The 12,959-nt window shown below is 42.3% G+C and overlaps 1 protein-coding gene across 1 annotated transcript in view; it reads right to left on the reverse strand.

The window, feature by feature from the left end:
- Nucleotides 1–790: 790 nt before the first annotated feature.
- ofcc1 (orofacial cleft 1 candidate 1) overlaps nt 791–12,959 on the reverse strand; it is a 77,882-nt gene continuing 65,713 nt past the window's right edge. The window contains exons 23-25 of the mRNA XM_070853337.1: nt 6,473–6,670; nt 957–1,095; nt 791–876 (exon numbers count right to left, since the gene is read on the reverse strand). Of these exons, the coding sequence (XP_070709438.1) occupies nt 803–876; nt 957–1,095; nt 6,473–6,670 (411 nt within the window). The 3' untranslated portion in view covers nt 791–802. The remainder of the gene's footprint in view (nt 877–956; nt 1,096–6,472; nt 6,671–12,959) is intronic.

The raw sequence follows: 12,959 nt of genomic DNA on the forward strand, positions 1-12,959 counted from the left end.
AAATGACAGGTTATTAAGATCCGATTTTAGGGGGGGGCTATGGCTTTAGTATGATAGGTTAGCTATCTATAAAACCTTTAAAGCCTGGCCCTCAACGACATCAGTCGTGATTCCTGTCTCCCTGCACCCCGTGCCAGAGACACATGCTAATAAGCTCACAACCTTTAATTAAGCAATATGTGTAAGTAGGCAGCCATTATGGCCTGATTTGTGAGCCACTTCATTACACTGAGCACCGGCTAGCAGACACATATTCAATACAAATCAAGCTGGCCTGAATATTATCCTGCTTAATGTGAGGCCAATATTGATATTTTATCACTCGTGTTCTGATTAGTGACTTTTAGAATCTTCATTTTTCATTGTGTTGAGGCAGCGCTGAACACCTAATGACCTGCATTCATTAGAAGTGTTGCTGAACATTGTTTATTAGGTAGCAAAAAGTTTATCAGTTCACACATACTATTTATGTTTAATTGCAGCAGGATGCAAGAGCAATGTGATTACGATATTGTTTTTGGTTCCCATTTTTCCAGTGAGTCAGCCACTCGTCATTTATTTTCTTATGTATTAAGCGTTTTCTTCTGCTATTAAAGGTAAAGTAGGATCAGGAACAGATAACCAGTGCACACATGCATTTTTTACTATTGAGAAAAAGCTCTTCTGTTTTTAATATTTGAGTTATTCAAAAAAATTCAACAACTACTGCACAGCGTATTGCAGAGACGTTAAGTCAAGCTGATGGTCGATGAGATGACTTACAGTAGTTTAGGGTCCAACTATGTCTTCCCCTGCTTTCATATCATTGATTGAGGTCTTGCAGTGCAAAACTGGAGCCACACGCGCTTCCCCCTACTGGCTCAACACGATGGGAACCTGAGGGAACGAAACACTCGATGAATAATGTGTGATGATAAAATAATAATGGTGATGTTCATTGAGGAAGCATCACTCACGGCCAAATAGTTTCTTCCGTTTGCGTAGCTGGTGTGGGGCACTCGCGCGCTCATGGTCCTCTCTCTGATTGGCAGAGCCCCGACCCTGGTAGGGCACCATCCTGGTGGCGTTGTCCACCCCTTCCATGTCACCAATCACCTTCAGAAGGAAAAAAAAAAAACTCTCATTTGTCTGCAAAGCAACATGAACGGAAAACTTAACAACAAATGAACAGTGCAACAATGTTAAACCTGCCTGTTTCAGGAGACCCCAGGGCCATATGTATCAAGCATCTCAAAGTACAGGTTGAACTTGGATGACAGTGACTGAGATTGGCAGGAGAACAGCTATTTTCCTCGAGGCCTGTGAGTAGTGTTGTCATGCATAGTCTCTACCTCTGTCCTGGTGCTTAGAGTGAACTTGGAGGAGAAGCAGAAATGGAGACTTTATATGACACACTACCTCTCGTCCCAGAGGGGAAATAGCTCTCACAACTCTGGGTTGGCCTACTTATGTACAGTGATATGAAATACAACTTAAATCTCACTGGTATGAGCCATGGTAAAATGATAAATTGTAAGTTTGTCCAAATACTAAATATATATATATTTTTTCGCCATAAAAAAATATGAAGAAACTACATTCAGTGACAGATAAAAATACACATACATAAAAAAAAACAACTGGCACAGTGATGGGTTAAGTCAAAATCACTTCTGCATTCTTTCCACACATCTTCAGGTCTATATTTCATAACAGAAGCATCAAGTAGTCATGTCAAAAAGGTAGGATGGCACTTCTAAAGTTGCAAATTACACAGATAGAGCAGCAATTGAGCAAAAATGTGCCACAGAGTGCTTCTTTATCTAAAACTAGTATAAACTTGCCAGATAATTACATGCGGTGTACTTTGGAGAAGTCCTCCCGCTAAGCAGATATGGCTGCCAGGGAGGCATTAATCTCCTCATGCAACATACAGTACGAAGCCAAGGACATTCCCCTCTCTCTCTCTCTCTCTCTCTCTCTCTCTCTCTCTCTCTCTCTCCTTCTCTGTGTCTCTCATACCACACACACCACACACAGACAAGGCAGCACACACAGACACAGCATACAGAGCACACTCACTTCCTGTATAAATCATATTCATATTTCTGAGGGCTGCCGATGACCTCACGGCAAATGAAGCGTGGGTCCTCAGCTCTGCAGCGGCAATCAAACGTGCGGCAGAGTAATTACAAAAGAGGGGTAGGAGGGAGAATTGATGCGGTTTGTCAATTAATGTTGCTGCAAGGTGTTTTTTTCGAAAGGTTAACTTCTTCATATTCTCTGCATGCTAAATTAGGTCAATATTGGTCCGGGCGAAGGCTCGTCATCTTCTGCAGACGGACGGCGGGCTGAGTCATGGAAAGCCAGGACAAAGGGTCCTTATTAATGAGAGATTTGATGGCATATCATGACGATGAGGTGTCCCCGATGAAAGTGAAATCCTCTGTGCTCTTTACAGCTCAGCATTGCTCTGCTCTCCATGTCTTATACTCTCCAATCCTCACCATCGGTGTCATTGTTGTTCCTCCTCATCATATCAGCTTTGTCACCATTTTCACTATAGAAATCTTATAACTATATGGGCACATCCCATCCTAATTAAATGACCCACACGTGATACACCACAGTCACGAGATAATTAGATGTAATACAGTTAAAACCTTACTGTGTGAATAAACTGCATACATTTTGTTTCTATGACCCACCAAAAAGAAAGGAGGGAAAAAAAGCACAGCTGAAATTGCAGAGAAAAGTGTTTTTATTTATTCAAGTCGCTGGAGATGCTCATCATCAGCGTTTTTTCCGAGCCATAAATAATTTGCGCAGAGAGGTAATATTCAAGCTGGCAGAGCCTTAGTTGTGCATCTTTAATGGAAGTTTTACAGAAGCTGAGCCAGTTCTTGCATATGCTGCTGCCTCCCATATGGAGGAAAGGAGACAAAAGGAGCACAGTTGGCTTGTCCTATCTTTTTATAAGTCCATCGACACTTAAATGCTAGCCCCGGAGAAAAAACGACACAGGGGGACATAAACCCACTGTGGTTTTAGGAGGGAAGATAATGACTTTGCCTGCATTAATTTCTTCATCAGCCATCTTGTTTCTTCAGACAGAGTGGTTATGAGGCCTTCTCTGAAGGTCCTAGGTTATATAGATGCATTTCCCTGCATAATTTCGGCCGTAACAGTTGTTGTCAGCAGTGCATTTTGTGAGTTGGCAGCTGGGGAACATCTGTTTATAGGTAATGAGTGTTTGAAAAGCTACACCTCACTTTACCTTTATTGGCTTTTATTGGAGCACACTGATGGGAACGTAGCTTTAACTTTTTCTATTGTTGTGATTCAGCGAGAAGATTCCTTCAACATGGTCAATATTACAGACACCTGCCTAGGGCAACACGCTGAACGAGAGCATATGATGGATCATTAATATTAACTTTCTTTAAACAGAATTCAATATGTGAGTCAATAAAGTCTTCATTATCATTATATGTTTCTTTTTACTACACACCCAGAACTCCGAGTTTATTCTTTCACTCCGTCCCTACTTCTTGGTAACGATGCAACATGTAAAGAAAAAAGAAACTTTCAGTCAACATTGCTGGTTCAATAATGTCTGAATCAACAATAGAAATATTTAGTTTCTCATGACTCTTGCTTAGTCTCTCACTCTCCAGCAAATCAAACATGACACACCTACTTTGTTATATACCGTGTTCTGTTTCCTCCAAACAGTGTCTAACAGTGTCTATAGCTCAGGGCACTTCTTCCAGGACGTGCTTTTTAAGGTGTTCGTTTAGACAAATTTCGGGTGTAAATTTGTGGATATTATGCAAAGCTGCTGGCCCCTGGAGCTGTGGTCATGTTAGTCTAAGGGAGGAGCAGGTCCTCCGGGGCATTGGTGTCCGGGACACTGCCTGCGAAAACAGAGCTCTTTAAAGGAAATGAGCCATCCGTCAATATTTCCTCAGTAAATGGAAGCAGACTTCTTAAGTAGCGGGATTAGTCTTTTAACTAAGTGGGACAGAGTCACGTCATTACACAGTGAAATTAGGTTTTGTTTTTGTCACTGTTGTCCTCTTATTTAAAGTGTCATCTAAACTGACATCGAAAAAGGATATGAAAAACTACGAATATATTGTAGATGCTACTATTAATAGTAATATTATTGATTATAATGAAAAAAGAACATTTCCTCCGTCCTAAATTGAAATGCTAAAACAAAAGAAATGAAGTAAACACATTACCTCAGTTTTTATTGCTCAGGCAGGATCCATGCTACATAATACTTTATCTAGTAACATAGTGGTGTAACCACATCACCATAAAACATGCTATTATTTGGAAAAGTGAATAAAGTAATAAGCCTATACAGGAAAACCCATAAAATTGCTTGAAAATGTCATAAATCTAAGAACAGAGGGGGACTCCTGTATTATTGTGGTCACTGCATCTGACAGTGGAACCTTTCTATATTTCTCATCTATTTAATTTTTGTACAAGTGCCTACACTGCTGTTATTTCTTTCTGAGGAGCTGTCACCTTACATCTGACGGCCAGTTTGTACACAGCACCCTGTCGCAGTGTGTGTATGGCTGCCAGAATTATATAAAGCACTAATAAAATCAGCTCAAGTGTTCTTCAGAGTGCTGGGGATGCCCTTTGGTGATTCCTGGATCTTGTTCTATACATAAAACCAGTCTATATATTCAGGGGAGGATTAGTTTTGAATATGTAAAGTGGGGGTCCATGCTGCGAGGCGAAGTGGAATGGCATAGTGCTCTCTCGGCGATGCTGAGCATCGGTGTTATCGCTCCCCACTACCAGTGGGTGAAAGAGGATGCCATCGGCATCTCTTGCTACTGGAGGTCCCTGCCTGTTAAGTTGCAAAGGAACAGACAGCAACACCCAAGGGACTAAGTGTGTGTGAAAAAAGAGAGCAACAGAAAGATAGTGTTTCTGTATGTGTGTGTGTGTGTTCCCAAGGACAGTAACACCTATCTTTCACTTAAGGTGGCCTCTATCAAACTCCCTTCACAGTTTAAAGAATGGAGAGTCAGCACAGTGGAAATGATTCTGCATAGTTAGATGCCAGGAATTCATTCTGTTTCTCTCAGTAAGCTATGATTTTTCGGGGTTATGGGTGTAAAATTGTGTTGGCATCTGCATTTGTGTGTTTATGCAAATGGTGAGTGTTGTAGGTTTTTTTGTATACCATGAAAATATATTTTTTTCACAGTAAGTGAAGATCTGTGTGTGTGTTTGTCTGTGTTAGTGAGTGTGTGCTGTTTGGCTATGAACAATCCCCCCCAGATGTCTCATCTGCTATGCACAGGTCTAGAGGCTACACACACACACACACACACACACACACACACACACACACACACACACACACAGACAGTGCGACACCAGTAATAAATATACCATGCTGTGTGTTTACTCACATAAGCTCACCATCACTCAAATTATGACGGAGAACCATTAGAACGCAAAAGACCCTCAGAGCTAATTGTTAGCACATATAACCCCCCTTCTTCTTCACTCCTCTGACATTCAAACTTCAAAATATTAATTTTGTTGGGATGATCCAGGTCGCTCCTGGGCGACTGACAGAATGATTGAGGAAGGGAATGACTTCTCGCTACTGCAGCAGTTGTCACGAAGCACTACTTTTAATTAGGCAGCAATCTGTGAATCAGTCTGGTTCTGACCTGCCTGTCTTGCAGGGACTTTGAGGACGAGGAGCTAAATATAAGTTGCAATAATTACAATGTACGAAAAAGTTAGGTAGCATAGCATGAGATAACATTTAATCACAGGTCATATCACAGGATGAGTTCTTGGGATTCTTAAAGAAAAAGGTGAGTTTCGTTGACTAAGTTTCAGTAAATTTCAGTTCACTTGCTGAACTGAGTCTTGATTTGTTTCTCGGGGCAAATCCTATCATTTCCTGTTTGAAAGGAAGAAATAATTTGAATCTGGTTTTACCCGAGGAAAAAAATAAAACCTGTCACAGTTATTCACCCTTTCAGACCACAGAGCTGTACTGTTGTCTTTTTATTTTTCTGCAAGTACAATAATGCTTTAGTTACTGCATCTGTTTCTGTCTTCTCCCCTTATTACTCTCCTCAGAGACCGAGGGGAGAAAGGAGAATAGGGAGTGTTTTGTGAACCTCCAACCCATCTCTCCACCCTTTTCCTGCCCCTCCCTTTGTCCTCCTCTCCTCATTTTGTTGGTATGTAGGTATGTGCTCTCTCTGTATTCATGGTCAGATAATTAATGCAGTTAACGGACTCTTAAAGTAATCTTTCATTCTGCAGGAACAGTTGCATTCAATCTCATTGCCAATAACATACGACAAAGGCGAACCTGAATATTGTCAAGTGAAAGCAGTAAAACAGGAAATGTGACCTTGTATTTATTGCAAATTCAAGTTCATTGTGAACATGTGTTTGTGGACACATTGTGTACAATGTGGTGATATCCCACCTCAATGATAGCCCCATCCGGTTGTCGGAGGAAGTGCCTGTATCTTTGTTTCAGCCCATTCAGGTATATGGTGGAGACTGCCACATGGGTGCTGGTCTCTCCCTCTGGTGGGGGTGCACCCTCACGTGGGGGTTCACTAGGGCCAGCAGAGCCTGCCAAGGGTTCTTCCACCGTCCAGATGTAGTCATAGACTGCCACCTAATCAAGCACAAACATGAAGAGAGATGTTGATATTGTATGAGCAGGGACTGTAAATTCCTCCTAGTTGGTGTATTGAAAAGATTGTGAAAAGCTCCAGGGCTTAAAGGTAGGCTACCAAAAATGAAGTCAAACACAGAAAGTATTTTTTAAAAATGAAATTAATAGAGTAAGCACAAGGTCCCTTGATCCCTTACTTGACACTTACTTTCACAATCTGTGTCTGAGGTTTCTATCAAAACTTGCATCCAATGTGAAAATGCTCTTCAGGAACTTTATTTTTTTAAGACAACCTAATGTGAAAAGCCCAGGCGCAACATATTAACATCATTCTGAACCTTACCTTGTAAACTGCTTAGATGTTCATTTTAATTGCACACAACTGCAGCCACCAGATAAGCACCACTGGCGTAGACATCGGCACGCTAATTCCTAGTAGTGCATGAGTCCTGTGGGGCCTGATCTGTGGCAGGTAAAGAGGCAGGTTGTGTTTGTGATCATGCGTACATATGTCTAATCCTGGTGCTCAGCTTGTTTACGACTCATTGTGTGTGTGTGTGTGTGTGTGTGTGTGTGTGTGTGTGAGAGCATTGGGGGCTTACACACCTGTAATGCTCTGCCCCTCTGTATCAGGGTGAGACACGTGGAGCAAGCAGAGCGTGTAACATGTTATATAGGTCATGTAACTCGAAGTCATCCATGTGTGAAGATCATGGAAGCTCTCTCCCTTCCTGATAGTGTCTGCTGGTGAAGGCTTGAGTGTGTGCTGATCACACGCATTGCGGTAGATCTTATACAACATATCAACTAAGAAAAAACTGGTAAATTCATATGCACACACTGTAAATATAATGAAAATATGACCAGACCAGTGCAAATCTCATGCACACACACACACACACACACACACACACACACACACACACACACACACACACACACAGAGTTAGAGTCATAAAGAGGAGGAAGTTTTTCAAGTAGTTTGTAAAACTCAAGGTGACCCCCTAATTGGCTGCGTAATTATGATTCGTCTAAAAATACAGAAAAAGGAAAAAGGCAAACTCATTCAGCAGGCCATGAGTGGCAGGGTCAAGCTGAAGGAGAGGTTTAATTTGGTGGTGTATCGATGTCACCCCACACTTATAAACGGTTAGCTAAACACAACTCTAGGCACTTCACCGGGAAAACAGTGGGAGCCATTACCCCACTTGTAATTAGAGACATTGCGTAAACTGCAAACCAGACAGCCCCATGAGTTGAAAGGATCTCATTGTCAAAATGTCGAGGAGTCACGAGTGCAGAGAGAAAGAAGACTAGCCAAGAAAATTTAAAGAAGGTGTGTGTGTGTGTGTGTCTGCATTTGTGTAAGGGGAATGTGGGGACGCGGGGATGCATCTCTTCAACGCTAATTAAGACGCTCATTAGTGAAATCGCCTCAACTGCGCCTTGCCTCTAGCTTGGCCTCGGCCCACACTGGGGGAAACTGATTACCTGAATTCCTTAAGTAATCAGCACCTCTGCTAGGCAGCAATCAGTCTGTTTGGATAGTGTGTGTATGTTGATTTGCTGCTTTTTTTCTTCTTGGGGAAACACAAGTGGGAGTGTGCAGAAAATCCTAGATCTCTTCCTATATTGTGGTTCTTGGCTTGTTCACAACACAGTAAGAAATCAAAAACACTTCAAGTCACGAATGTGGGAAATACTGAGGAAGAAAACATCCTCTCCCGCTGCACTGGTCACAAGAAGTGTGCCTATGACCCGGTTAAGGCCCCACTCCAGGATTTCATAAACCAAGCTGTACACTGGTGATAGAAACACCATGGATTCAGCCTCTGTACTCTAAGTCACTTTGGTTAAACACACCTGCTTAAATTCCCCTGTGTGGTGTGCATGTGTATGTATTTTGGCTTGCATGAAAATAGATTTTTTTGATGTTAGCCATGCCACCATCCTACGCTAATTAGCACGTGAAATCCAGTTGACAAGACTAGACAAAAGCTTGAAAAGGTGTTTGTGCGTTCGGTTTGGGTGATGCCATTTCATGCAATGCACCATGGCTCTCAGGATGCATCATTGCTGAGACACAAAAAGGAAAGAGCATTAGAAGGCCTGTCTGCTCTACACTACTCTGTTCTGGTCTGTTGTGTTGTGTTATGGTGCTAGCCTGGCTTCTAGCCCTAGCTTGAGTGCTCTCTCCACTCCACCATTGTTCCATTTGATAGCACTAAGTGACTGATTTAGGTTCAATGCCTGCATGGAGCAGACAGGCCAGCTGTGGGTTAAGCAGATAGCATTCAAGTGAGCTAACCCAATTCAAACCCAATCAAGCCGGGATTTATTGTTGGGGTCTGTATTTAGAAATCTGATAGAGTCTGCATCAGTCCCATGACTTGCATCAGGAGAGACGGGCCTTATTTCTTTTAGCGGAGGACTATAAACGGCAAACCATGTTTTCCAGCAGGGACATAAATTTCAGGATTTGTAGACATTACCGCAAATGCACACAGAGAATGGGAGGGAGGGACAGGGGCACAGGAAGTGAGGATGGCAGAGCTGCAGACATGGCTCCATGGTTCACAAATATAGTCTGTCTGTCTTTCTGGGAGAAGATGCGATTTCACACCTACCGAATCATACCATACCATATATGAATGCAGAATAAAAGCAATCACTACTTAAATACAGGCGCCTGTGGAAAGCTTTTCTTTTTAAAAATCCACTGTGACTTGTAATAAAATTTGACTGACCTGTCAATCATTTTTATTCAACTGTGTGCAAATATAAAGTCTGTAAAGAGATGGATTTGGAATTCCTTTGCTGTTTTGTTAGTTTGAGGCCAAGAAATAGGCATCACTGCGTCAGAGATAAAAGAATAAATGCACTACATTCTAAAAGGCATATTCTTTTGTGTTATATTTAAAAAGTGACCCATATTCAAACCTAAATTAGGGTTTAAACTAGCAACTAACAGATAAAAAGAGGGCAGACAGTTTCTGGGAATTAAATAGTAATTTTCCACTGTGTGACAGGCTGGTCTGGTAATAGCTACGTCTCGGTAGGTACAGTGTATTTTATATATTTATCTTACATGTCCTTGACTGTCACAAATATCAATGTCTGACATTTTCCTCCATTTTGTGACATGCTGGATATAAACACAATGTCTAGAGTTGGCCGTTATTAATAAAAAAAAAAGGACATTTCTACTGTGACCCCGCCTGGAATGTCCCCGCAGACAATGAAAACAGTTCCTAAATTTGACCCAGTGACCTCGCAGAAAGCTTTGCTATTTTCAACTAATAATCAAAACACAACGTCAAAATGGGAACCAATCACAGACCTAGAGAGAAAATTAGAAGTCACCCTTAGTCAACTAGTGCATGATATGCATCGCTGATAAATAAACACAAAGAAACAAGGTCCCACAGTGAATTATCCACATTAACTATGTATTAAATATGATGCTTTTATTCCAAAAAGTTTGAGAATACATGCGTTACAGACATTTTTTGAATTTGTGTACGATATATGAGTACATATGTACGTGTGTGTGCGTGTGTGCTTCACTGAGCTGAAGGAAGAAGAGAAGGAGAAGTCTCCATGGGCAGGCAGGCTGAGCCGGGCTGGCGACTGTCCAGAACAGGAGCCTAAGGCGTGGGCACGAACAGGCCTGTCAGTCCCCCTGATCCCTTAATGATTGATCCAAACTAGATAGCCATCATTACCATTTGTGCACTCTCTCTTCCCCAGGTCTCCCTTTCTCTTTCTAATTTTACCTCCCATTTGCATGTTCCCATGGACTAATTAAATCGTTCCTTTCTCTCCCTCTCTGTCTCTTTACCCCACTCTCTCTGTCTTTTTTCTCTCTAAGTGTCCATTGGTATGAAAAATAATGCAGCACATTTTTGGCACATTATTATGTATGAAATGTGAGGGCATAATGTATTCCAGTCGGTTGAAGTTCTCTAGACCCTGTCTGTAATGAGCACAACAGAGGTAGACTTTCTTCGCAGCCTGTGTGAATGCTTCACCTCCATTTTCTCCCCTCTCTGTCTCTCTCGCTATCCTCCCCTCTTAAAGACAAAAGCCGCTGACCTTCCCTCTGTCTACCACCCACACACTTTCTTCAGCCGTCTCCCACCCTTCACCCTGTTCATACATCGGACGGACCGCTGGGGTTTTCTGCTGGCACTGCCATGATGATTTTGGTTTGTAGTTCTGTCCCACTTGGCTTTAATTTACAGTGGGAAAATAATTAGAATCTCACTTTTGCGAAGAGTGGAGTGAAAATGTAAACAATGCTTCCCTGCGGGCGGGTGCTTCATCACTTTGACAGGTGCATTTGAATTTGCCTGGGTGGCGGACAGGCTTGGTTATTTATGTGTCAGTCGCACATGGAAGCCCCGGCTGTGGCTGGGACTATGGTTGGGACTGATACTTGGGAAAAGATTGGAGCTCTGTGGCGTGGGCGATATAGGTTTAGATTTGGGAGAAAACTGAGGATGGTGATGGTTCTGGACCTGCTACTTGGAATGGGGCTGTGGCTGGTTCTGGCACTTGGAAAGGATTTAGAATGAAGCTGGATGTGGAGCTTGCGCTGTGGTTGATGACAGATTTATAGATGTAACACTGAGAGGGGTTAGGGTGGGGAAGAGTGCAAAATACCTGAAGGGGCCAGATTTAGAGTAAGGCAGTGAAATAATTCTGGGCATAGAAATGTGGATGGTGCTCGAGTTGGTGCTTGGTTTGGAAATGAACTGGGGAAAAACTGTGTATGGGTTTGGCTTTATGGACTGGTACCAGCATGTTATAATAAGTCTGGATCTTAAGTAGAGCCTCCTATGTAAAAAGAACATTTTCAGCACACAGATCCTTTGAAATGTTTTATAAGGTGCCAAGTCACCTGGCTATTAGCCAACTTTCTGTAATTAAATTTTGATGTTGTGTCAAAGATGAAACAAATCTGAGTCACGGATGCGTTGGCATAGTCCACCAAGCATTTGGAACTACGTATGTGAGCGGTTCTGCAGCAGATTAAAAAAGGCCAGCTTGGTAGCACGCAGGGATACACAGGTTTATCAAGTAGAGAGCTATGAGTGTCCTGAAGTCTGGTCACTGTCTGGTGCTACAAAAGCCATTGTTCCATATGTATGCCAATTTAATATGCTCCAGCACCCTTTATCAAGCAGCATTATCAAATATGTTTGAACACTCAGAAAAGCTAAGAAACCTGTTCTGCACAGTGAAGATATATAAAATAAGCTGTACGTCTTTGAGTTTGGTTAAAGATATTGTCTTTTTCATTACCAGTGATCATTCTCAAATTCTTAAATGTCTGTAATCAAACTGACCCCTGACCATCTTACCCCATTAGCCTCACACAAACCTGTAAGAGCCAGTCAGCCATGATAATGGATGAGGCCTCATGGTGTCCATGCTGCCTTTCATTATGAGTGACTAAACACTTAGAGGAAAAGGATGAGTCTTTTGTATCAAGGGTGATGGAGGCTGCTTAGGGATGCTGTCATAGAAGTTCTACATGAAAACCGCACCACTGTTAAGCTAAACATACAGTGATAATAATGCTGTTTGTAGGCATTCTGAACTGTATGCCAAATAGAAAAGGCTTATTTGCCCAGAACAACTTAATCAATCATTGATTAAGTTGATTATCAATCAATTGAATCAATCAGCTGTATGATAGCTATTGTATCTTAGACCAGACTACTGTCATTGATATATAGATTGATTTTTGAGGAGATTTTCTTCCACCTTTGAAAACAAAAGAACATAACATGAAAATGCACTGGGTCCACTAGCACAGATAGAGCTGAAAGGAGCATCAGTGATTATTGCCAAGTGAGGGAAGAGGTAGACATGGTTGCTTCTTTTGTCCACAGATCCGCATCACACATACACATACACACGCACATGCACACACAGTAACACTCATCTACATGCTAACACACACACACACACAGACATCCGTGTTCACAAACAGACAAAGCCTCACACAGTGAGGCAACGCATGCGTGCATCTCCAGTGCCTGCGGGCGCTTGGGGCTAGGCAGCAGGGAGTGGGGGGAGGAAAAGAGGGAGACAGGGAGGGGAGGGTGGTGGGGAGATGGGGAGGAGGTGGTGGAGGGGGGGGGTTAGTGTGTACTGTGCAGAGGCTCTCTAAGCTATAGAGGGTCAATCCCTCCACTCCACCACCACCACCTCCATGTTTCTCAGAGCTGGCCCGAGCTCAAGGCCTGTTTTAGACACAGACTCTATGTAGGCACACAAA

This window comes from Pempheris klunzingeri, chromosome 21 (genome assembly GCF_042242105.1).
Source record: "Pempheris klunzingeri isolate RE-2024b chromosome 21, fPemKlu1.hap1, whole genome shotgun sequence".
Classification (NCBI taxonomy): Eukaryota; Metazoa; Chordata; class Actinopteri; order Acropomatiformes; family Pempheridae; genus Pempheris; species Pempheris klunzingeri.